Below are 25,924 nucleotides of genomic sequence, written 5' to 3' on the forward strand. Positions count from 1 at the left end.
GTTCAAATCGTTGGTAAATCGTTCATCTGACATATCTGACCGTATGTATGCACCATTAGATCATACCTCCCAACTTTGCAGAACGGGAAGGAGGGACAGAGCGCGCGCTGGAAAAGGGGGGTGGCTTCCAAGAAGGGGCGGAGCCAACTGAAAACTAGGAGGTGCCTCACGGCTTCCCCCCGTTTTCGTCACTATAGGGGGTGTGCTCAGCACTCTCAGAGATGCTGGGCAGCCCCCCAGGCTCTCCCTATGCTAGTGAACAGATGCCATGCGATGCGCACGGCATCTGTTCACCTTCTGCACACCCGCTGCTCTGCTATACAGAGCAGCGGGTGTGCTCTCCCCAACTTCCCCCCCACCGCGGGACACTGCAGCCCGCAGGCGGGACAGTCCCAGAAAAATGGGACTGTCCCGCTGGAAGCTATGGAAGTTATGTTAGATGCAAGAGTCCATGCAAAGTGCAAGAAAATGCAGCTTAGCTATTCCTTTTTGCTTTATACCAGTGGTTCTCAAACTCTGTCCTCAGGACCCCACACAGGTCACGTTTTCCAGGTCACCTAGCAGGTGCACAGGTGTAGTCATTACTCACTGACACATTTTAACAGATCCACAGGTGGAGCTAATTATTTCATTTGTGATTCTTTGAGGAGACCTGGAAAACATGCACTGTTTGGAGTCCTGAGGACCGAGTTTGAGAACCTGTACTTTATACCAAAGACGTTTCAAGACTAGAAGAGGGTAACAAACCATCAATCACCTGACAAGAACAGAATCCATTCCCAACACGGGTTTTGGTGGAATTTTTCACTCTCGCCAGCAGGTGGCGCTGCCGGACTCCCTCCTATTACTCTCTCTGCTGGGTGACGTCACATGCGGAAGTGATAAGATGAGTGGAGAGGAGGAAAATCGGCAGCTGCTCTGCGCCTGGGTAGGTGTGACGCCGCGTCTGCCGCCAGGGGGCGCGCACGGCTCCGGAACCACAAGTCCCAGCAACCTTTGCATGCACAGGCAGGGCATGCTGGGACTTGTGGTTCCATAGCAGTGGGTAAGATGGAATACTACTTACCCATATAGTACATGGGTGTCTCTCTCTAGCTCCACCATGGCACCATCCCTTACCCATTGCTTTGTTTTCTCAGTAGCATCCTTCAGTGGGGGGGACCTGTCTCCTGCACACCTATGCAATGGCTTCTAAGGCCCTGATAGTAGTTATAGCCATGGTGCATGTGTGCAGCCTATATTCTATCCATCCTTCTGATTTCATACCCAGTTGCAGTAACATCAGTTTAATTTAAACATGCTTTTGCTGTTATTTGTAGATTCATGCACCAATGTTGTATTTTCCAAATCAGTGTATGCAACTGTACAATGATGATAGTGCGCATTAATGTTATTATGTGCATTCTATCCCCCATATACGAGCCCCATGTCAGTGTATGCATCTGTATAATGATAAGTATTAATGTTATGTGCACTCTATCCCCCATATACGAGCCCCATATCAGTGTATGCATCTGTATAATGATAATAGTGAGCATTAATGTTATTATGTGCACTCTATCCCCCATATACGAGCCCCATGTCAGTGTATGCATCTGTATAATTAATAAGTAAGTATTAATGTTATGTGCACTCTATCCCCCATATACGAGCCCCATATCAGTGTATGCAACTATATAATGATAATAGTGAGCATTAATGTTATTATGTGCACTCTATCCCCCATATACGAGCCCCATGTCAGTGTATGCATCTGTATAATGATAATAGTGAGTATTAATGTTATTATTGCACTCTATCCCCCATATACGAGCCCCATATCAGTGTATGCAACTGTATAATGATAATAGTGAGTATTAATGTTATGTGCACTCTATCCCCCATATACGAGCCCCATATCGAAACTGTATAATGATAATAGTGAGCATTAATGTTATTATGTGCACTCTATCCCCCATATATGAGCCCCATATCAGTGTATGAAACTGTATAATGATAATAGTGAGTATTAATGTTATTATGTGCACTCTATCCCCCATAGACGAGCCCCATATCAGTTTGCTAAATGTTCATATGCTTTTTATGCCTTTCCTCCTTGTAAACTGCCTGTACCTCCAGCATCTGCTATAGTCACCCCCTTCATACATACAGGGAATACTTAATATTTCACACAAAATGTATTTACTAAATAGGCTCCTAAATAATGTCAAATGCTCATAGAATCGATCATCCATTAGTTACCGTATCATAGCGGTATGTCACGGTTAGTGCATATATTTGTACCCCCCACACACACACCTTCATTCCCTTCTCTCTCTGCCCTTAAAGTGATAGCCGTTAGCTGGGGGTGGGGTGCGGGCATGAGTCTGTCCCGGGTTAGTCATATTCCCAATTTGCATGTCTGAATCGGAACAGGCGTTTTAGCGTTACTATACAGCGATATGTATTGATAAAGATATATATAGATAGATCTGGGCAGCACGGTTGGTGCCGTGGATAGCACTACTACCTCACAGCATTGAGATTTTGGGTGCGATTTCCGCCAAGTACTGTATCTCACTTGCAGATGAATGGACGTAACTCAGAGGGGCGCTCACACATAGGCTAAGGTGCATATCCACTTCACGATATGAATGAACAATTGAACAACATCGTTATCGTACAATCGTTCATCATCCTGTGCAGTGGATAATATGCCTACACTGAACGATATGTGCTGGCACCCTTCCTCATCCCCGAACATACACAACCTGATGTTACCGTCATGTTGGGCAGTATGTTTAGGCGATGACAGATGCCGACAACGACCAGCGGGAGCGTACATTGCTGGTCGTTGCCGACATATTCACTGCACGATTAATGAACGATAACTATGTCATTATCATTCAATTGTTCATTTATATCGTGTAGTGAATATGCGCTTTATGTTCATTTCGGAACTGAGGGCTATGCATAGTGTATACGCCAATATATGTGATTTCTTGCACCAGGTATAGGTAGGTCCTCACTGATATTGATGGCTCTGATGGGACGGTACGGCCACATAGAGCCGTATACAATTTGAGCCGAGCCACGTTAAGTTAACGCGGCCCGGACTTAACGCCGACTTTGCCTGTTTTGGAGGCAGAAAAGTATCACGCGCGTGCACGCTTTACCCCGTATTCAATTTGAAAGTAGGCGTAAACGGGACCCGGCGATACTTTAACAAGCGGAAAGTACTGTCAGTTTTGGGGAAATCAGCCTGACACCCCCCAAAAGATGCTCTGACATGGGGGTTAGCTATGGTACCCCTGATTTGGCTTGCTGAAGGTATTTGGTGTATTTAACCGGGCTCAATAGCTGCTAAATAGCGTTTTTCTATACATGATGCAGAATAGTAACCTGGAGTATTTTTTCCAGAAAATAACTTATCCCAGCAAATTTGGGGTACTTGAAAATGGGGGTCAGCATATTCAAACTTTAAAAGTTGAAAAAGTGAATTTGAAAAAAATCGTGAAAAATCCACCTGCCGTAAACACTTGCAATAAAAAAAAACACTTGGGGCATACTTGGGGACCCCCCCAGAGTCAAGTTCGCTAGTTTTTAACTTTGTCCCCCAACATTTTTTTTTCACCCCCTTTTTCAAAGTCATTTTTTGGGGTGTCCTTAAGTTTTTTTTTTAAAGTTTTTTTTGACACAGATTACCTTTGGGGGACTGTCTGAAGGCTGCAGGGGGGTTCCCGCAACGTTGCACTCCAAAACCCCAATTCTGCACTTTTTTCTGCCTGCCATTCATAGGCAATACTTTACCGCCTATTACATTGCATTGACTTTCCGCCTATGTGGAAAGTCTTTCAAATTGAATATGGGGTAAAAGCAAAACAGGCGATAATGATGTCATCGGCGGTAACTCAACGCGGATCCGGACTTAACGCTTCAAATTGAATACGGCCCTTAGAGACATACGGAGGAATATCCTCATTTGTCTCTGTGCACGCAATGCGAATGTACTTGCAGACGACTGGCGTGCAAGTTTGAATTGGGTCCCCCTTATTTGCTACACAAGTGATAAAGCTGAACTATCCAAAAGTGCGCAGCCTGATTTCCAGCCTTCCCAATGCCAGTTCCCATCACCCCTTCCCCCGTGCGCTGCCAGGTGACCAGCAGTTCAATTACTAACTAGACAATTCTGGATTCTTGTAAAACCAGTAATATAATCACATTTCGGCTTATACCCCTTTTACACAAGACCTAAAACCCGGGTTATTGCTGGGTTACCCCGGTTAGCTCCTTGGTGTAAAAGGGGACAGGGTTCGATTTCTGGGTGGAATGACCCGTGAAACCCTGCAGTGTAAATGACGCAATCCGGGTCACGATGACCTGGAGCGCGCCTCATGCCGGCCGATCGTCCGGCTTCAGTGGCGCTTGGAGATGACGTCATTAGTGTTACTGCCTCACAGCACTGAGGGCCTGATTCAGAGCCGGACGCAATTAGCGCTCGCTCGTCCAGAAAATAATGGTGGCTATTCAAATCAACCGTTCGCTCTTTGCGGTCTGTTCACGCCTCTAGGTCTGAACGAGCGAACCAAACTTGCGGTCGTTTTTTTAAAAAATACGCCCCCTGGCCGCCCGCATCCTACGTAATGTCCGCTATTTATTAGATTAATCGAGTACATTGACCAGAGTATGAACTGCTCGCTATTCTTGGGGTTGGTTTTTCCTACCACAATCTTGCGAGCAGTTCTGACTATAAAATAACCCAGTGACGTGGTCAATGACGCTGCTGTATTAATTATGCACACCCATAAAACGCCCGTTTTGGCCTTTAAGCACGCCTGCGTTCGGATCTCCACTCCCCGTTTTCAAGCACCAATCCCCGTTACCACCCACATACGCCTCTTTGTGTCACTCAAATTATCAGGCATTCGCTATTTTGCGAGCACATGAATTTCGACCGCACTGACTGGTTCGCGCATGCGTATAACGATCCAAACGCATGCGCAGTTGGGCAAACATCGCTCGGAGCGAACGAGCGGCCGCTTACGAGCGGCTCTGAATCAGGCCCTGAGGTCATGGGTTCGATTCCCACCACGGCCCTACCTGTGCGGAGTTTGTATATTCTCCCTGTGCTTGCGTGGGTTTCCTCCGGGTACTCCGGTTTCCTCCCACATTCCAAAAATATACTGCTAGGTTAATTGGCTCCCAACACAAATTAACCCTAGTGTGTGTGCACATGTGATAGGGAATATAGAGTGTAAGCTTCACTGGGGCAGGGACCGATGTGAATGCCAAATATTCTCTGTAAAGCCCTGTGGAATATGTGTGCGCTATATAAATAACTGGTAATAATAAAATAATAATAATAATCTCCAAGCGTCCACTTCCACGCCGGAAGAGCCGGGTCACTGCAGACCCGGCTCCGGTGTGAACGGCGCCGACTCGGAAATATCCTGGGTCGGCGCTGGCTAAATTTCGGATCTGATCCGGTTTGGAGCCCTGTTCCAACCTTCGGAATTTAGGTATAAAAGCAGTATTGCCAGATACACTTCAAGAGTGATTAGGTCCTGTAGTGATGGTGCAATGTCTTGTGCTGTAGTCTATGCAGAGAATACTGTCCAATTGTAAAGTGCAAAGGACTATGCTGCTGGCACTATATAAGTAACTCTTCATAATACTAACTAATACTACTAAATATAAATAAATGCACCGTGCTCATTATCATTCCCTTTCCTGGGCACCTCTGCTGTGTGCAGCCCACCAGTGAAGCATGAAAAGCCGGTATGCAGGATGTGTAGTAAGGATCCTGCGTCTCCAGCGTGTCAGCAGAAAATGCTGCAGCGTCCTGAGTTGGATGTGTTCCCAGTATTGAGCGCATGCAGCATCCACTACACACTCTGCAATGTGTCAGAGCACAGCATCCCCCGTCCAGCTCCCAGTAACAGTGCCCTGTATACATACAAAGTCAGCTACACACATTTACCCCAGGTAGGTTTATATCATGCTCATCTCTCAGTCATCATACCCCATAATCATTGCTCCCATCCAGAGCATTTATCAGATCCCATCAACTTTTCTCATCCCTGCATAAACCAGTCAAGTATGTTATAGTAACCATGATCATTGCTGTACAGTATGTTATAGTAACCATGATCATTGCTGTACAGTATGTTATAGTAACCATGGTCATTGCTGTACAGTATGTTAGTGTAACCATGGTCATTGCTGTACAGTATGTTAGTGTAACCATGGTCATTGCTGTACAGTATGTTAGTGTAACCATGGTCATTGCTGTACAGTATGTTAGTGTAACCATGGTCATTGCTGTACAGTATGTTAGTGTAACCATGGTCATTGCTGTACAGTATGTTAGTGTAACCATGGTCATTGCTGTACAGTATGTTAGTGTAACCATGGTCATTGCTGTACAGTATGTTAGTGTAACCATGGTCATTGCTGTACAGTATGCTAGTGTAACCATGAACATGTTCATTGCTGTACAGTATATTATAGTAACCATGGTCATTGCTGTACAGTATGCTAGTGTAACCATGGTCATTGCTGTACAGTATGTTAGTGTAACCATGGTCATTGCTGTACAGTATGTTAGTGTAACCATGGTCATTGCTGTACAGTATGCTAGTGTAACCATGAACATTGCTGTACAGTATGCTAGTGTAACCATGAACATGTTCATTGCTGTACAGTATGTTATAGTAACCATGGTCATTGCTGTACAGTATGTTATAGTAACCATGGTCATTGCTGTACAGTATGCTAGTGTAACCATGTTCATTCCTGTACAGTATGTTAGTGTAACCATGGTCATTGCTGTACAGTATGTTAGTGTAACCATGGTCATTGCTGTACAGTATGTTAGTGTAACCATGGTCATTGCTGTACAGTATGTTAGTGTAACCATGGTCATTGCTGTACAGTATGTTAGTGTAACCATGGTCATTGCTGGACAGTATGTTAGTGTAACCATGTTCATTGCTGGACTGTATGTTAGTGTAACCATGAACATTGCTGTACAGTATGCTAGTGTAACCATGTTCATTGCTGTACAGTATGCTAGTGTAACCATGAACATGTTCATTGCTGTACAGTATGTTATAGTAACCATGGTCATTGCTGGACAGTATATTAGTGTAACCATGGTCATTGCTGTACAGTATGTTATAGTAACCATGATCATTGCTGTACAGTATGCTAGTGTAACCAGGGTCATTGCTGTACAGTATGTTATAGTAACCATGATCATTGCTGTACAGTATGCTAGTGTAACCGTGTTCATTGCTGGACAGTATGTTAGTGTAACCATGAACATGTTCATTGCTGTACAGTATGCTAGTGTAACCGTGTTCATTGCTGGACAGTATATTAGTGTAACCATGGTCACTGCTGTACTGTATGTTAGTGTAACCATGGTCATTGCTGGACAGTATGTTATAGTAACCATGTTCACTGCTGTACAGTATGTTAGTGTAACCATGGTCACTGCTGTACAGTATGTTAGTGTAACCATGTTCATTGCTGTACAGTATGCTAGTGTAACCATGAACATTGCTGTACAGTATGCTAGTGTAACCATGTTCATTGCTGGACAGTATGTTAGTGTAACCATGAACATGTTCATTGCTGTACAGTATGCTAGTGTAACCATGTTCATTGCTGGACAGTATATTAGTGTAACCATGGTCACTGCTGTACTGTATGTTAGTGTAACCATGGTCATTGCTGGACAGTATGTTATAGTAACCATGTTCACTGCTGTACAGTATGTTAGTGTAACCATGGTCACTGCTGTACAGTATGTTAGTGTAACCATGTTCATTGCTGTACAGTATGCTAGTGTAACCATGAACATTGCTGTACAGTATGCTAGTGTAACCATGTTCATTGCTGGACAGTATGTTAGTGTAACCATGAACATGTTCATTGCTGTACAGTATGCTAGTGTAACCATGTTCATTGCTGGACAGTATATTAGTGTAACCATGTTCACTGCTGTACAGTATGTTAGTGTAACCATGGTCACTGCTGTACAGTATGTTATAGTAACCATGTTCATTGCTGGACAGTATGTTATAGTAACCATGTTCATTGCTGGACAGTATGTTATAGTAACCATGGTCACTGCTGTACAGTATGTTAGTGTAACCATGGTCACTGCTGTACAGTATGTTAGTGTAACCATGTTCATTGCTGGACAGTATGTTATAGTAACCATGTTCATTGCTGTACAGTATGTTATAGTAACCATGTTCATTGCTGGACAGTATGTTATAGTAACCATGGTCACTGCTGTACAGTATGTTAGTGTAACCATGGTCACTGCTGTACAGTATGTTAGTGTAACCATGTTCATTGCTGTACAGTATGCTAGTGTAACCATGAACATTGCTGTACAGTATGCTAGTGTAACCATGTTCATTGCTGTACAGTATGTTATAGTAACCATGGTCATTGCTGTACAGTATGCTAGTGTAACCGTGTTCATTGCTGGACAGTATGTTAGTGTAACCATGAACATGTTCATTGCTGTACAGTATGTTATAGTAACCGTGTTCATTGCTGGACAGTATATTAGTGTAACCATGGTCACTGCTGTACTGTATGTTAGTGTAACCATGTTCATTGCTGTACAGTATGCTAGTGTAACCATGAACATTGCTGTACAGTATGCTAGTGTAACCATGTTCATTGCTGGACAGTATGTTAGTGTAACCATGAACATGTTCATTGCTGTACAGTATGCTAGTGTAACCATGGTCATTGCTGGACAGTATATTAGTGTAACCATGGTCACTGCTGTACTGTATGTTAGTGTAACCATGGTCATTGCTGGACAGTATGTTATAGTAACCATGTTCACTGCTGTACAGTATGTTAGTGTAACCATGGTCACTGCTGTACAGTATGTTAGTGTAACCATGTTCATTGCTGTACAGTATGCTAGTGTAACCATGAACATTGCTGTACAGTATGCTAGTGTAACCATGTTCATTGCTGTACAGTATGTTATAGTAACCATGGTCATTGCTGTACAGTATGCTAGTGTAACCGTGTTCATTGCTGGACAGTATATTAGTGTAACCATGGTCACTGCTGTACTGTATGTTAGTGTAACCATGGTCATTGCTGGACAGTATGTTCGTGTAACCATGTTCATTGCTGTACAGTATGTTAGTATAACCGTGTTCATTGCTGTACAGTATGCTAGTGTAACCATGGTCATACAGTATGTTAGTGTAACCATGATCATTGCTGTACATTATGCTAGTGTAACCATGTTCATTGCTGTACAGTATGTTAGTGTAACCGTGTTCATTGCTGTACAGTATGCTAGTGTAACCAATGACACATTTATTGCTAGACAGCATGTTAGTGTAACCAATGACACCTTTATTGCTGGACAGTATGTTAGTGTAACCAATGACACATTTTATTGCTGGACAGTATGTTAGTGTAACCAATGACACATTTTATTGCTGGACAGTATGTTAGTGTAACCAATGACACCTTTATTGCTGGACAGTATGTTAGTGTAACCAATGACACCTTTATTGCTGGACAGTATGTTAGTGTAACCAATTACACCTTTATTGCTGGACAGTATGTTAGTGTAACCAATGACACCTTTATTGCTGGACAGTATGTTAGTGTAACCAATGACACCTTTATTGCTGGACAGTATGTTAGTGTAACCAATGACACCTTTATTGCTGGACAGTATGTTAGTGTAACCAATGACACCTTTTATTGCTGGACAGTATGTTAGTGTAACCAATGACACCTTTATTGCTGGACAGTATGTTAGTGTAACCAATGACACCTTTATTGCTGGACAGTATGTTAGTGTAACCAATGACACCTTTATTGCTGGACAGTATGTTAGTGTAACCAATGACACCTTTATTGCTGGACAGTATGTTAGTGTAACCAATGACACCTTTATTGCTGGACAGTATGTTAGTGTAACCATGGTCATTGCTGTACAGTATGTTATAGTAACCATGTTCATTGCTGTACAGTATGTTATAGTAACCATGGTCATTGCTGGACAGTATGTTAGTGTAACCAGGGTCATTGCTGTACAGTATGTTATAGTAACCATGATCATTGCTGTACAGTATGCTAGTGTAACCGTGTTCATTGCTGGACAGTATGTTAGTGTAACCATGAACATGTTCATTGCTGTACAGTATGCTAGTGTAACCGTGTTCATTGCTGGACAGTATATTAGTGTAACCATGGTCACTGCTGTACTGTATGTTAGTGTAACCATGGTCATTGCTGGACAGTATGTTATAGTAACCATGTTCACTGCTGTACAGTATGTTAGTGTAACCATGGTCACTGCTGTACAGTATGTTAGTGTAACCATGTTCATTGCTGTACAGTATGCTAGTGTAACCATGAACATTGCTGTACAGTATGCTAGTGTAACCATGTTCATTGCTGGACAGTATGTTAGTGTAACCATGAACATGTTCATTGCTGTACAGTATGCTAGTGTAACCATGTTCATTGCTGGACAGTATATTAGTGTAACCATGGTCACTGCTGTACTGTATGTTAGTGTAACCATGGTCATTGCTGGACAGTATGTTATAGTAACCATGTTCACTGCTGTACAGTATGTTAGTGTAACCATGGTCACTGCTGTACAGTATGTTAGTGTAACCATGTTCATTGCTGTACAGTATGCTAGTGTAACCATGAACATTGCTGTACAGTATGCTAGTGTAACCATGTTCATTGCTGGACAGTATGTTAGTGTAACCATGAACATGTTCATTGCTGTACAGTATGCTAGTGTAACCATGTTCATTGCTGGACAGTATATTAGTGTAACCATGTTCACTGCTGTACAGTATGTTAGTGTAACCATGGTCACTGCTGTACAGTATGTTATAGTAACCATGTTCATTGCTGGACAGTATGTTATAGTAACCATGTTCATTGCTGGACAGTATGTTATAGTAACCATGGTCACTGCTGTACAGTATGTTAGTGTAACCATGGTCACTGCTGTACAGTATGTTAGTGTAACCATGTTCATTGCTGGACAGTATGTTATAGTAACCATGTTCATTGCTGTACAGTATGTTATAGTAACCATGGTCACTGCTGTACAGTATGTTATAGTAACCATGGTCACTGCTGTACAGTATGTTAGTGTAACCATGGTCACTGCTGTACAGTATGTTAGTGTAACCATGTTCATTGCTGGACAGTATGTTATAGTAACCATGGTCACTGCTGTACAGTATGTTAGTGTAACCATGGTCACTGCTGTACAGTATGTTAGTGTAACCATGTTCATTGCTGTACAGTATGCTAGTGTAACCATGAACATTGCTGTACAGTATGCTAGTGTAACCATGTTCATTGCTGTACAGTATGTTATAGTAACCATGGTCATTGCTGTACAGTATGCTAGTGTAACCGTGTTCATTGCTGGACAGTATGTTAGTGTAACCATGAACATGTTCATTGCTGTACAGTATGTTATAGTAACCGTGTTCATTGCTGGACAGTATATTAGTGTAACCATGGTCACTGCTGTACTGTATGTTAGTGTAACCATGTTCATTGCTGTACAGTATGCTAGTGTAACCATGAACATTGCTGTACAGTATGCTAGTGTAACCATGTTCATTGCTGGACAGTATGTTAGTGTAACCATGAACATGTTCATTGCTGTACAGTATGCTAGTGTAACCATGGTCATTGCTGGACAGTATATTAGTGTAACCATGGTCACTGCTGTACTGTATGTTAGTGTAACCATGGTCATTGCTGGACAGTATGTTATAGTAACCATGTTCACTGCTGTACAGTATGTTAGTGTAACCATGGTCACTGCTGTACAGTATGTTAGTGTAACCATGTTCATTGCTGTACAGTATGCTAGTGTAACCATGAACATTGCTGTACAGTATGCTAGTGTAACCATGTTCATTGCTGTACAGTATGTTATAGTAACCATGGTCATTGCTGTACAGTATGCTAGTGTAACCGTGTTCATTGCTGGACAGTATATTAGTGTAACCATGGTCACTGCTGTACTGTATGTTAGTGTAACCATGGTCATTGCTGGACAGTATGTTCGTGTAACCATGTTCATTGCTGTACAGTATGTTAGTATAACCGTGTTCATTGCTGTACAGTATGCTAGTGTAACCATGGTCATACAGTATGTTAGTGTAACCATGATCATTGCTGTACATTATGCTAGTGTAACCATGTTCATTGCTGTACAGTATGTTAGTGTAACCGTGTTCATTGCTGTACAGTATGCTAGTGTAACCAATGACACATTTATTGCTAGACAGCATGTTAGTGTAACCAATGACACATTTATTGCTGGACAGTATGTTAGTGTAACCAATGACACATTTTATTGCTGGACAGTATGTTAGTGTAACCAATGACACATTTTATTGCTGGACAGTATGTTAGTGTAACCAATGACACCTTTATTGCTGGACAGTATGTTAGTGTAACCAATGACACCTTTATTGCTGGACAGTATGTTAGTGTAACCAATGACACCTTTATTGCTGGACAGTATGTTAGTGTAACCAATGACACCTTTATTGCTGGACAGTATGTTAGTGTAACCAATGACACCTTTATTGCTGGACAGTATGTTAGTGTAACCAATGACACCTTTATTGCTGGACAGTATGTTAGTGTAACCAATGACACCTTTATTGCTGGACAGTATGTTAGTGTAACCAATGACACCTTTTATTGCTGGACAGTATGTTAGTGTAACCAATGACACCTTTATTGCTGGACAGTATGTTAGTGTAACCAATGACACCTTTATTGCTGGACAGTATGTTAGTGTAACCAATGACACCTTTATTGCTGGACAGTATGTTAGTGTAACCAATGACACCTTTATTGCTGGACAGTATGTTAGTGTAACCATGGTCATTGCTGTACAGTATGTTAGTGTAACCATGTTCCTTGCTGTACAGTATGTTAGTGTAACCATGTTCATTGCTGGACAATATGTTAGTGTAACCAATGACACATTTATTGCTGGACAGTATGTTAGTGTAACCAATGACACATTTACTGCTGGACAGTATGTTAGCGTAACCAATGACACCTTTATTGCTGGACAGTATGTTAGTGTAACCAATGACACCTTTATTGCTGGACAGTATGTTAGTGTAACCAATGACACCTTTATTGCTGGACAGTATGTTAGTGTAACCATGGTCATTGCTGTACAGTATGTTAGTGTAACCATGTTCCTTGCTGTACAGTATGTTAGTGTAACCATGTTCATTGCTGGACAATATGTTAGTGTAACCAATGACACATTTATTGCTGGACAGTATGTTAGTGCAACCAATGACACCTTTATTGCTGGACAGTATGTTAGTGTAACCAATGACACCTTTATTGCTGGACAGTATGTTAGTGTAACCAATGACACCTTTATTGCTGGACAGTATGTTAGTGTAACCAATGATAAATCTTTTGCTAGACAGCATGTTAGTGTAACCAATGACACCTTTATTGCTGGACAGTATGTTAGTGTAACCAATGACACCTTTATTGCTGGACAGTATGTTAGTGTAACCAATGACACCTTTATTGCTGGACAGTATGTTAGTGTAACCAATGACACCTTTATTGCTGGACAGTTTGTTAGTGTAACCATACGATTAACATTGTGAGATAATACATCTCCTTATTGTCCTGATCAGACCTCCAAAGTGATAACCATGATTTGCTAATATTTGTGACTGAGAGAGACCTATTCATAGAATAGACTTGCCCACAGGAAATTAGTATATACTGTAACCCTGATGAATATAATGGATTGTGAATATTTATACAGGGAGTGAAGAAACTTAATATTCTATGATTTGAAAATCACTATTTATTGACATGATTGTGTGATTTTAATATATTTGTTTCATTCAGTTAACATTGTTTAAATAGAGGAGACAAATAGCCCAATGTAGTACTGTAGCTTCTAAAGTGGCAAAGTGCACATTTGTCTGTCATTTGTTTATTTGTAGGGCATAGCCAATCTGTGTTTTGTCTTTGAAAAAATTCTGCTTTAATTTCCGCTGCCAAATAGTTGAAAAATTCCCACTTTTAAAAATTCAGATCCTTTTACTTTTGCCCCTTTATCTATTTTCTATATAGTTTATTGGTTTTCTAGTTGCTGAAGTGTACAGATGATCACAGCAAGAAGCTGTTCTATTTATGTCATTCTATCTTTCAGGGCTCAAATAGCTGTGGTCAGCTAGGACTGGGGAGCAGAGAGGATGCTTTGTGCCCTCAGCAGGTACCAGGCTTCCCAGACAAGCAGCAAGTCATACACAGTATCAGTGGTGGTGGAAGCCATTCTGCTGCAGTCACAGGTACACGCTCTCCTTCTACTCCTGGGAGGCAGGGATTTATGTAGAGATAGCACATAATGAATAAACAGGTGCGAGTAAATCATCTGTGGAATTGACAATATGTAAAGCAAGTACTGTAAGTGCATATATTATATGCAGCTAGTCTGCAAGTGTCCACTAGATGGCGCAGTTATGCTGCATTGATTTGGATACTGATACGCTCAATCTGTAGTCATTTGCACATATACCCATGCATTTTTACATACAAAGATGTGAGGTGTGCAGTACATATATGAATATAATGCACATCATATATACACGCACACATTACCAGATGCAGTGCACAGAGCAGAGGTCCACTGTGGCATGACCTAAGATGAGTGACCTCTTCCTCCCCCATTCTAAGCGGTAGAGGGGAGAATGAAGCCCCAGATAGCTCTTTCCTGTTCCCTGCATACCAGCAGTGGGTGGTAAGCCTCTGGCACTGTAGGATCTATGCCAGGTGGTGTGGTACTGTCCTGTAACCCCACTAGGCACATTCTTGGTTTTGGGGAGGCCCATCCATAGCCAAGCCGGTCCCGGGCTCTTATGGAGTCGCTCCTAGACTGTCTGCTATCATAATACACATAAAGATGTGTCCACATACATCTAGCCTCCTTGCACGTTAACCTGCCCTTCTAGTCTCGTAATGCCGTGGCACGGCTCAGTAGGGCAGGGCATCTTTTTGTACGACTTTTCCCCTTTAAAATACGTCTTATTGGCAAAGCAATGCGAATAGGACACACAAGCAGCTTCTGCTGGTTAAAATTATATGCGGCATGCCTATGTTCTGTGTGCAACCGCGGCTGTACCTACATTCAAAATGCTACGTTACACTGTCACAGCCACTGAAGCTGTAACCTAGCATTTCGCATATAGATATAACTGGAGTTGCTCACAATAACAAAAAGTTGCATAAAAAGGTGCACTGTGCTCACGCGTTGTGTTACCTGACGTGTAGCGCGCGTAGGGTAGATGTATGTGGACACGTGTGTCCATGTAAGAGAAATCACTCTAGTGCAGTGATTTTAACCTTTTCAACTAGAGGCACACTACACAAGATTTTACAATTGCCAAGGCACACTATCCGGCTATGCGTTTGTGCGTGACCATTAGAGAAAACATAAACATTGGCTCCCACATAAAAATATACACACTACATTGGCCTCCACAGGAATAAAATATACTACACTGGCCTTCTCAGGAATAAAACACACTACACTGGCCTCCTCAGGAATAAAACACACTACATTGGCCTCCACAGGAATAAAACACACTACATTGGCCTCCACAGGAATAAAACACACTACATTGGCCTCCACAGGAATAAAACACACTACATTGGCCTCCACAGGAATAAAACACACTACACTTGCCTCCACAGGAATAAAACACACATACATTGGCCTCCACAGGAATAAAACACACATACATTGGCCTCCACAGGAATAAAACACACATACATTGGCCTCCACAGGAATAAAACACACTACATTGGCCTCCACAGGAATAAAACACACTACACTTGCCTCCACAGGAATAAAACACACATACATTGGCCTCCACAGGAATAAAACACACATACATTGGCCTCCACAGGAATAAAACACACATACATTGGCCTCCACAGGAATAAAACACACTACATTGGCCTCCACAGGAATAAAACACGCTACACTTGCCTCCACAGGAATAAAACACGCTACACTTGCCTCCACAGGAATAAAACACACTACATTGGCCTCCACAGGAATAAAACACACTACACTGGCCTCCACAGGAATAAAACACGCTACACTTGCCTCCACAGGAATAAAACACGCTACACTTGCCTCCACAGGAATAAAACACACATACATTGGCCTCCACAGGAATAAAACACTACATTGGCCTCCACAGGAATAAAACACACTACATTGGCCTCCACAGGATAAAACACACTACATTGGCCTCCACAGGAATAAAACACACTACATTGGCCTCCACAGGAATAAAACACACTACATTGGCCTCCACAGGAATAAAACACACTACACAGGCCTCCTCAGGAATAAAACACACTACATTGGCCTCCACAGGAATAAAACACACTACATTGGCCTCCACAGGAATAAAACACGCTACACTTGCCTCCACAGGAATAAAACACACATACATTGGCCTCCACAGGAATAAAACACACATACATTGGCCTCCACAGGAATAAAACACACATACATTGGCCTCCACAGGAATAAAACACACTACATTGGCCTCCACAGGAATAAAACACGCTACACTTGCCTCCACAGGAATAAAACACGCTACACTTGCCTCCACAGGAATAAAACACACATACATTGGCCTCCACAGGAATAAAACACACATACATTGGCCTCCACAGGAATAAAACACACATACATTGGCCTCCACAGGAATAAAACACACATACATTGGCCTCCACAGGAATAAAACACACTACATTGGCCTCCACAGGAATAAAACACACTACATTGGGCCTCCACAGGAATAAAACACACATATTGGCCTCCACAGGAATAAAACACACTACATTGGCCTCCACAGGAATAAAACACCCTCCAGTTTAATAACTAGCCATTCATCAGGGATGTAGCGGAGGGGGCAGTTCCATGATGACATTATTGAGGTGCCACGCCCCCAGCAGCTCCCACTTGGCTACACCATTCCAGCAGCGCCCACCAACTAACAGATCATCCTCGTCCCTATCATTTAAACGTGCTGTAAAGACTCATCAGAGCATATCACTCGTTGACTTGTTATCCTGTCTGGTAGAAGTGCTTAGGGGACCTTTGTGTAAGGGGGCTTGTGACATGAAGCCTTACCCTGGCCTTCTTTAACAGTTTTCACAATATTGTGATACTGTTCCTCTTTCTTATTTAATGCAAAATTTATAGTTATGCCACTGATTCCACCTTGCTCTGATATGCCCGTGTTTCTTACACATGTTCTGTATAGTTCTGATGTTGCTCCTAAACCTTTTCCCCAGCAGTTTCAGAACGTGACCCAATATGGATTTCATCCTAAACCCCCAGCAAGTGATTCCTTATGTCTGTAGCCCCTCTCACCACAATTCTCAGAGCCTCTGCTAATGAGCGGAAATATTCCTTCCCTATGCCTGCAGGTAGTCGGAAGGTATCAGCTGCTGCCACCTGCTGGACGTGCTGCAGAATGCATGATATTTCTTAGCATATCTAGGTGTGTGAGGTAGTTCTTGCTCATTTTTGATGATCCAGTAACAACTAACTTCTTCATTTTGTTTCGTAGATGCAGGGGAATTGTATGTCTGCGGTCAAAATAAAAATGGGCAGTTGGGCTTAGGTCACTGCGAGGATCTGCCACGTTTCAGTTTGTGTTCTGCCATTAGGAACATGCGTGTGGTTAAGGTTTCGTGTGGCTGGGACTTCACCATTATCTTAACAGGTATTTTTGTATGTCTTATATCACATTTGTGGTTATCTTCCTACTCATATGTCTCCTTTTCTTACATCTGTGATGTTTATGCTACTTCTATGTTCATTGTACTAAAGGCAACTAAACGGCTTTAGATTAGATCCAGATTCCCTAAACTGTTCCTCTGATACACAACTACCTCATCTCTAATACCGGGTACACACTAGACGATATGTTGTGCGATCCGGCGGATCGAACATATATGGAGCACATCTGCCAGTGTTTACCTGCTATGTCGCTGACCCTATGCTGCCGAATTCAGCCTGGCCTCCGCCATCGTTTAGTCACTGCCGGCATCAGCAAGTGTGTATGCATCTATACTACTCCCCTGATACACACCTACCTCATACCTAACATCCTCCTGTCATCTATACTACTCCCCTGATACACACCTACCTCATACCTAACATCCTCCTGATATCTATACTACTCCCCTGATACACACTTACCTCATACCTAACATCCTCCTGTCATCTATACTACTCCCCTGATACACACCTACCTCATACCTAACATCCTCCTGTCATCTATACTACTCCCCTGATACACACTTACCTCATACCTAATATCCTCCTGTCATCTATACTGCTCCCATGATACACACCTACCTCATACCTAACATCCTCCTGATATCTATACTATTCCCCTGATACACACTTACCTCATACCTAACATCCTCCTGATATCTATACTACTCCCCTGATAAATACACTTACCCCATACCTAACATCCTCCTGTCGTCTATACTGCTCCCATGATACACACCTACCTCATACCTAACATCCTCCTGTCGTCTATACTGCTCCCATGATACACACCTACCTCATACCTAACATCCTCCTGTCATCATTAGTGCTCCCATGATACACACCTACCTCATACCTAACATCCTCCTGTCATCTATGCTACTCCCCTGATACACACTTACCTCATACCTAACATCCTCCTGATATCTATACTACTCCCCTGATACACACCTACCTCATACCTAATATCCTCATGTCATCTATACTGCTCCCCTGATACACACCTACCTCATACCTAGCATCCTCCTGTCATCTATACTACTCCCCTGATACACACTTACCTCATACCTAGCATCCTCCTGTCATCTATACTGCTCCCCTGATACACACTTACCTCATACCTAGCATCCTCCTGTCATCTATACTACTCCCCTGATACACACTTACCTCATACCTAATATCCTCCTGTCATCTATATTGCTCCCCTGATACACACTTACCTCATACCTAATATCCTCCTGATATCTATACTACTCCATTGATAAATACACTTACCTCATACCTAATATCCTCCTGTCATCTATACTACTCCCCTGATACACACCTACCTCATACCGAACATCCTCCTGTCATCTATACTGCTCGCCTGATACACACCTACCTCATACCGAACATCTATACTACTCCCCTGATACACACTTACCTCATACTTAACATCCTCCTGTCATCTATACTACTCCCCTGATACACACTTACCTCATACCTAACATCCTCCTGTCATCTATATTGCTCCCCTGATACACTCTTACCTCATACCTAACATCCTCCTGTCATCTATACTACTCCCCTGATACACACTTACCTCATACCTAACATCCTCCTGTCATCTATATTGCTCCCCTGATACACACTTACCTCATACCTAACATCCTCCTGTCATCTATACTGCTCCCATGATACACACTTACCTCATACCTAACATCCTCCTGTCATCTATACTACTCCCCTGATACACACTTACCTCATACCTAACATCCTCCTGATATCTATACTACTCCCCTGATACACACCTACCTCATACCTAATATCCTCATGTCATCTATACTGCTCCCCTGATACACACCTACCTCATACCTAGCATCCTCCTGTCATCTATACTACTCCCCTGATACACACTTACCTCATACCTAGCATCCTCCTGTCATCTATACTGCTCCCCTGATACACACTTACCTCATACCTAGCATCCTCCTGTCATCTATACTACTCCCCTGATACACACTTACCTCATACCTAATATCCTCCTGTCATCTATATTGCTCCCCTGATACACACTTACCTCATACCTAATATCCTCCTGATATCTATACTACTCCATTGATAAATACACTTACCTCATACCTAATATCCTCCTGTCATCTATACTACTCCCCTGATACACACCTACCTCATACCGAACATCCTCCTGTCATCTATACTGCTCGCCTGATACACACCTACCTCATACCGAACATCTATACTACTCCCCTGATACACACTTACCTCATACTTAACATCCTCCTGTCATCTATACTACTCCCCTGATACACACTTACCTCATACCTAACATCCTCCTGTCATCTATATTGCTCCCCTGATACACTCTTACCTCATACCTAACATCCTCCTGTCATCTATACTACTCCCCTGATACACACTTACCTCATACCTAACATCCTCCTGTCATCTATATTGCTCCCCTGATACACACTTACCTCATACCTAACATCCTCCTGTCATCTATACTGCTCCCATGATACACACTTACCTCATACCTAACATCCTCCTGTCATCTATACTACTCCCCTGATACACACCTACCTCATACCTAACATCCATCTGACATCTATACTACTCCCCTGAAACACACCTACCTCATACCTAATATCCTCCTGTCATCTATACTGCTCCCCTGATGCACACTTACCTCATACCTGACATCTATACTGCTCCCCTGATACACACTTACCTCATACCTGACATCTATACTGCTCCCCTGATACACACTTACCTCATACCTGACATATATACTACTCCCCTGATACACACTTACCTCATACCTAACATCCTCCTGTCATCTATACTACTCCCCTGATACACACCTACCTCATATACACATCCAGGAGGATGTTAGGACACATTTTAAAAGAGCCACAGGTGGTGCTAATTGTTTCACTTTTGATTAAAGGCCCCCATACATCAGCAATCTGAAAACCACAATTGAACAATTTGAAGATTTGTTGCCCGATTATAGGATTTCCCAATCTAGCAATCTGCTAGATTACTAGATCTTTTTCAGTGATTTGCAGATCGATTGCAGCAAACACAGATCTGCCAATTTTGAAAGGCCCATCATTTTACTAGTGACAGTCTGCAAATCTGCTGATCATGTCCATACACTAGCAATCTACAGCCCCAATCCATCTGTGAAATCCAACATATTGGACAATCTGATTTAACAATACCAATCACTCTTTGGTTGCAATTTTCGATCTGTGGACATTGCATCCCATACATTGCGGATTTTTATACACAATCCATTGCAAATTGCAGAATTGCCACAATCGATTGCTGATGTATGGGGGCCTTAAGTGAGGAGTCCTGGTGATCATGTACTGCTAGTGTATCCTGAGGACTGGATTTGAGAAGCACTGCAATAGAGGGCATTCTTTTTGAGCAACCACCTAGATTCCTACTTAGGCTTCCGGGATTCATGGAGGTCTTCTGCAGCAACCCTGGGGAGAGGTGCAAACACACTAGAGAAGATGGTGTCCAAGACCAGACTACACTACAACATTTTGAAGTAATTTGAAAACCAAACAGACCAGTTACCAGAAAGGGATGGTCAGGATAGGCATCGAGGAGACAATACTACTTGTAACTCTGATGTAGTAAGCACGTTCATAGCAGGACACGATAATGGAGCAAGGACCGATGAAAGGAAGTGTATACTCTGTGACCTCTACATGTGCTAGTTAATCAGCTGATAATATGTGGCAGCAACACAATGCATAAAAGCTTGTAGACACGGTCAAGAGGTTTAGTTGTTGTTCATTCCAAGTACCAGAACAGGGAAGGTACTTGATCTAAGTGACTTTGACCATGGACTGATTGGCGATGACAGACACCTGGCGTGGTAGAGCATGTACATAAAACATATGACAGGCGGTTGTTTTACAGTCCCATCAATATTTCACATTTTTAGTATAAGGAAAACTAAAAAATAAATAAAGATCCATTCATAGACAAGGGGGAAAAGAGGTAAGGACTGAAAGGGGGGCAGGAGGTAGGGACTATGTTTTCATGTGTCTCTAGCATAGAAAATAAAGCCAAATGCCTGCCCAGCAAATAAAGCTGATTCATTTTCACAGGGTAATGTTTCAGCTGGGTATAGACCCAAAGGTCTTTATCTGTGAGAGACCGTTCCTCTTCTAGGATCAGAAATGGGGCGGGGGGGGGAGACCAACGCCGCTTCCAACCAACTGGAGACATGTAGGGGCTTGCTGTTGGGGGTATAATGGTGTGGGGAACGTTTTGTTGGCACATATTAGGTCCCTTAATACCAATTAAACAACCTCAGTGCAATACAGCAGCTTTGGGATGTGGTGGAACAGGAGATTCCGCAGCCTGAATCTGCAGCCGAAAAATCTGCAGGATCTGTGTGATGCTGTCATGTCCCCACGGGACAGAGGACCTCATTCAGAGGCGGTCGGAGGATGCAAGCGGTCGCTCAGAAACTGGGCGGCCACTTGCATCCTGACCGCCCGCCTCTGTTGCGGTCGTTAGGCTGTGGGTTTACACCCACAGCTCTAACGACCGCTTGGGTGATGGTCGCGATGGTCAGAGTTCATCGCGACCATCGGGGCTTACGACGAGACCCTAGGGTAGGGTCTCACTTGTCGTAAGCCCCGGAGAGCTTCTGGCTCTGTCAGAGCCGGAAGCTCTCCACTGACATCACTTGTGATGTCAGTGGGGCCTCCCCCAAACGGTAGGCGTTCCCATGGGAACGCCTCCGTTTGTGCTGCCACCCCCCCGGCCCGCCTTCCAAACGGGGCGAGCTGTCAATCAACATCGACAGCTCGCCCCCTTTGGAAAGCGACCCGCTACGACCAGCGCTGTCGGTCGTAGCGGGTCTCACGCATGCGCACGAGGGAGCCGGCTCCCTCGTGCGCATGCGCACTGGCCAAACATCGAGGCGGTCATAGACCGTACGGCCGCCTCTGAATAAGGTCCGGAGTCTCTGGGATGTTTCCAGCACCTTGTGGTGGCCATACCATGGGGAATTAATTGTTCTGGGTGTACACCTTATAAAGTGGCCACTGACTTTATATATAGTGCACACCAAAATCTGAAATGGCCACTAGTATCCAAGGCGGCCACTGAGAACATAATACCACAACAAGGATGGTCACAGAAAGTATGGATGTAGTTTAATAGCAGCCATGCGGATTACTGTTGTAAATGTCCTCTTGGTACCTTGCCCACTGCGTACCTTGCCCACTGAATCCTGATCAAATTTACTTTCCCAAAGGTTCAGGTTTCTGCTCGCTCTGTCTTTTTCCAGCAGGGGGCAACACTTCTCCTGGAAGCAGACTTTTCTGCATGCTATTCTGACCACCCTCCAGTCCTCCACTAGTCCCCTGGGGCATAAGTTCATTAACCCCTCCCAGTTACCCATTTGAGACAGTAGGGTTTTTCTCCTTGCCATATGAATGCCTTGAAGGGTGTCAGAGCTGTGGGCTCTGTCTTGCAAATCTCGCTGTGTTTTTTGTTAGGAGCATAAGGCGGCACTACAGACACGAACAGCTCAAAAGGGGGGCTGTTTCCTTTCCCTTGAGTGGTGATTCCTGCTGTAGATCATAATCCATCTATGGAGCAAGAGAGATCTCTTCCTTTACTGAATGACAGGTGGTCTGTGAAAAGGACACTAGGGTTGATCATCTTCTGTTCCACTGGCCGCGTGGCTGATATCTGTGATGCTGCCAGGTTTATGTTGTGTTGGGGGAACCTTAGACTCTTCCAGATCGGTGCACGGGCCGCTGCACATCTCCATGGCTGGGCCTTGTGTGGTTTTGGGGCATACCTTTTTATAAAATTCAAAGCTCCGCTGGTTTATGTGTAATGACAACAGTTTTGGACAGAAGGTGCTGTGCAGAGCAACTCTTTGAGCCTAGCCACCTGAAGGTGAAGCTGTTGCCATAGTCCAGTGTTCCCAATGTGATGATAGGGAAAACATGTTTCTCATATTTACCTTTTTAACTCCTTTTATTTGAGTTTATATGTGGATATAGGACCTGATTCAGCAAGGATTCTGCAGCGAAAGTATGCTAATAATTGCGGGCCTAATTCACTGCGGATCGCAATATTGCGTACGCAGTTTAACTGCAATAGCAAACTAATCCATTGCAATGCAAACTCCAGACCACATAAGGACGCCCACTTTACCTTACACACATCTGTAATGTTCAGCAGAATAGTGAAACCATCGGTACAATAGAGTACCATCACAGCCTCACACACACATGCACAAGCCTTGACCTTACTTTAGAAATTGCTAACATCCACGCACGCCATCAGGCCTCACACTGCATATGGGATCGCAGTGGATAATTTATGCACGCCCCTGCAACGGCATGCGAACGCACTTGCACGCCTGCATTCAACCGACCACCTTCCCCCCCCCCCCCCGTTACCACCCACAAACAGCACTTCCTGTCAATCACTCCGTGATGGGTCTGCGTAGCCTCAACAATCACAGTCACCATCGCAGCGGGCCAGTGCGCAGAAAGCAACAATCTGCCAATTGCGTGCGTATTAGCAACTGCGATTCAAGCTGAGTCCAGCCCTGCAATCGCAAAGCACTCGCACGGACAATATGCGGATGCCCGCTTCCCCTCTCGCACATCCGTAATACCTTGCAATCCAGCCAAAACATCGGTGACATCGAAGTACATCAGAGCCACTCGCATAATTAAGGCAGGTCTGACCCTACCACTAATTTGCTGGACTATCCTGCACGCAGTGAGGGCTCTAGCTGCGTATGCCATCGCAGTGGCTAATTTATGCACGCCCCTGCAACGGCGTTCAAGCGAACTGGCACGCCTGCGTTTCTCCAATCACCACCCCCAAAAGGTGCTTCCTGTCAATCACTCTGCGATGGGTCTGCGTCATACTTTTCAACTCTCCCTCATTGTCAGGGAGAGACTCCCTGATATAGAAGTAATCTCCCTGACTCCCTGATTGCACCTAACCCCCATTATGTAGCTGTTACTGTATATAAAAAAAAAGGAGATATACACATTCAAACTGGCTCATTAGTATAATGTCCCTGCATTGGTTATAAGGAACAATGGGCCTGATTCAGAGCCGTTCGCTATTTGCGGTCGTTCGTTCAAAAACAAGGGGTGGCTATTCAAATGATCCGTTCGCAAATTGCAGTCTGTTCACACCTCTAAGTCTGAACGAGCGTGCAAAACATACGCTCGTTTATTTGTTAAAAACGCCCCCTGGCCGCTCGCACCATACGTCATGTCCGCTATTTATTAGATTAATCGAGTACATCGACCAGCGTATGAACTGCTTGCTATTCTTGTGGTTGGTTTTTTCAACCGCTATTTTGCGAGCAGTTCTGAGTTTAAAAAAACCAAGTGACGTGGTCAATGACGCTGCTGTATTAATTATGCACTCCCTTAAAACGCCCGTTTTGACCTTTAAGCACGCCTGCGTTCGAATTCCACTCCCCTGTTTACAAGCACCTTCCCCTGTTACCACCCACATACGCCTCATTCTGTCACTCAAAATAGCAGGCACTCGCTATATAGCGTACAAACGATTTTCGGCCGCACTGACTGGTTCGCGCATGCGTACTAAAAACCGTACGCATGCGCAGATGTCCGAACATCGCTCGGAAAGAGCGTACGGCCGCTAGCGAGCGGCTCTTAATGAGGGCCAATGATCCCTATGCATTTTCTGAAAAGTATCAGTGCGTTTTCATCAACAAATAGATCTTACTGACTGGCTTTGGGGCTCATTTACATTTGGATGTAAATCAATTTTATGACACGCCTCTCAGACGTAGCAGTACACACCCACTTTACCGCCGCGCACATAGGTCTTGTTTTCACAATCTCCCTGAAATACTTTATCAAAAGTAGGCAAGTATGGTCTGCGTACTCGCTTCGTAGTCCTGATCGCAGTGAGGCATTCGTGCACGCACACTGTGATGCATGTACAGTACGCAACAATCGACCGTCTGCGTGCGCTTTAGCA

The 25,924-nt window shown here is 43.6% G+C and overlaps 1 protein-coding gene across 2 annotated transcripts in view; it reads left to right on the top strand.

The window, feature by feature from the left end:
* Positions 1-700: 700 nt before the first annotated feature.
* Positions 701-25,924, top strand: part of SERGEF (secretion regulating guanine nucleotide exchange factor) — a 160,191-nt gene continuing 134,967 nt past the window's right edge. For both annotated transcript variants that reach the window (XM_088458261.1, XM_088458262.1), the window contains exons 1-3: positions 701-928; positions 14,243-14,381; positions 17,685-17,840. In XM_088458261.1, the coding sequence (XP_088314387.1) occupies positions 887-928; positions 14,243-14,381; positions 17,685-17,840 (337 nt within the window). In that variant the 5' untranslated portion in view covers positions 701-886. The remainder of the gene's footprint in view (positions 929-14,242; positions 14,382-17,684; positions 17,841-25,924) is intronic.

The sequence above is a fragment of the Taudactylus pleione genome, unplaced genomic scaffold, assembly GCF_031769625.1.
Source record: "Taudactylus pleione unplaced genomic scaffold, aTauple2 ptg000820l, whole genome shotgun sequence".
In the NCBI taxonomy this organism is placed as follows: Eukaryota; Metazoa; Chordata; class Amphibia; order Anura; family Myobatrachidae; genus Taudactylus; species Taudactylus pleione.